We start from the raw sequence: 617 nt of genomic DNA, 5'->3' as shown, positions 1-617 counted from the left end.
AGCCCCCACCCTCCCCAGCCTTGCTCCCCACCTTCCCTGCTCACGCAAGCACGGTGTGAAGGAGCCCCACAGCCCCAGCTGCCCCGCAGGCTCTCGGCTCCCTCTTCTCCTGCCCTACCGCACCCCTGCCCTGACTGACGGGCCCGCGGGAGGGAGCTGCCCCAGGGCAGAGTTTGGCCCAGGTGCCCAGCTCAGGCCGGGGGGCGGATGCCCGTGTGCCCACCGCTCGCGCGGCACTGACCACACGTGCTGTTCCGCAGAGTTGAACAAGCACGAGTTGGACCGTCTCTCTGTGCGGTGCCCGTACAGCACCCTGGGGTACAGCACAGGGACAAAAGCCTGGTGTCGAAAAGAAGGTCAGAGTGAGTGTAAAGTTGTGGCAAGGACAGATTACCGTTCAACGCGGCGTAACAGCAGAGCTCTGGCAGACAGAACATTGATCCAGGATAACACCTGGAACAGGACTGTCACCATCACCATGGAGAAGCTGCAGGCCCGGGACAGCGGCGTGTACTGGTGTGCAACCTACAGAGGCTCTCACCTCATGGAGAAAATGGAGGTCAGGCTCTCTGTGTCCAAGAGTGAGTACCCACTGGCAGCCAAGCGGGGATGGTGGG

General features: G+C 62.7%; 1 protein-coding gene across 1 annotated transcript in view; it reads left to right on the top strand.

Annotated features, from left to right (window-relative positions):
• LOC104125778 (trem-like transcript 4 protein) overlaps window positions 1-617 on the top strand; it is a 7,948-nt gene that overhangs the window by 1,325 nt on the left and 6,006 nt on the right. Inside the window, exon 2 of the mRNA XM_035893741.1 lies at window positions 90-612. Within this exon, the coding sequence (XP_035749634.1) occupies window positions 90-612 (523 nt within the window). The remainder of the gene's footprint in view (window positions 1-89; window positions 613-617) is intronic.

The sequence above is a fragment of the Egretta garzetta genome, unplaced genomic scaffold, assembly GCF_000687185.1.
Source record: "Egretta garzetta isolate BGI_Z169 unplaced genomic scaffold, ASM68718v1 scaffold105, whole genome shotgun sequence".
In the NCBI taxonomy this organism is placed as follows: Eukaryota; Metazoa; Chordata; class Aves; order Pelecaniformes; family Ardeidae; genus Egretta; species Egretta garzetta.
This window is presented reverse-complemented; position numbering and strand designations above follow the sequence as displayed.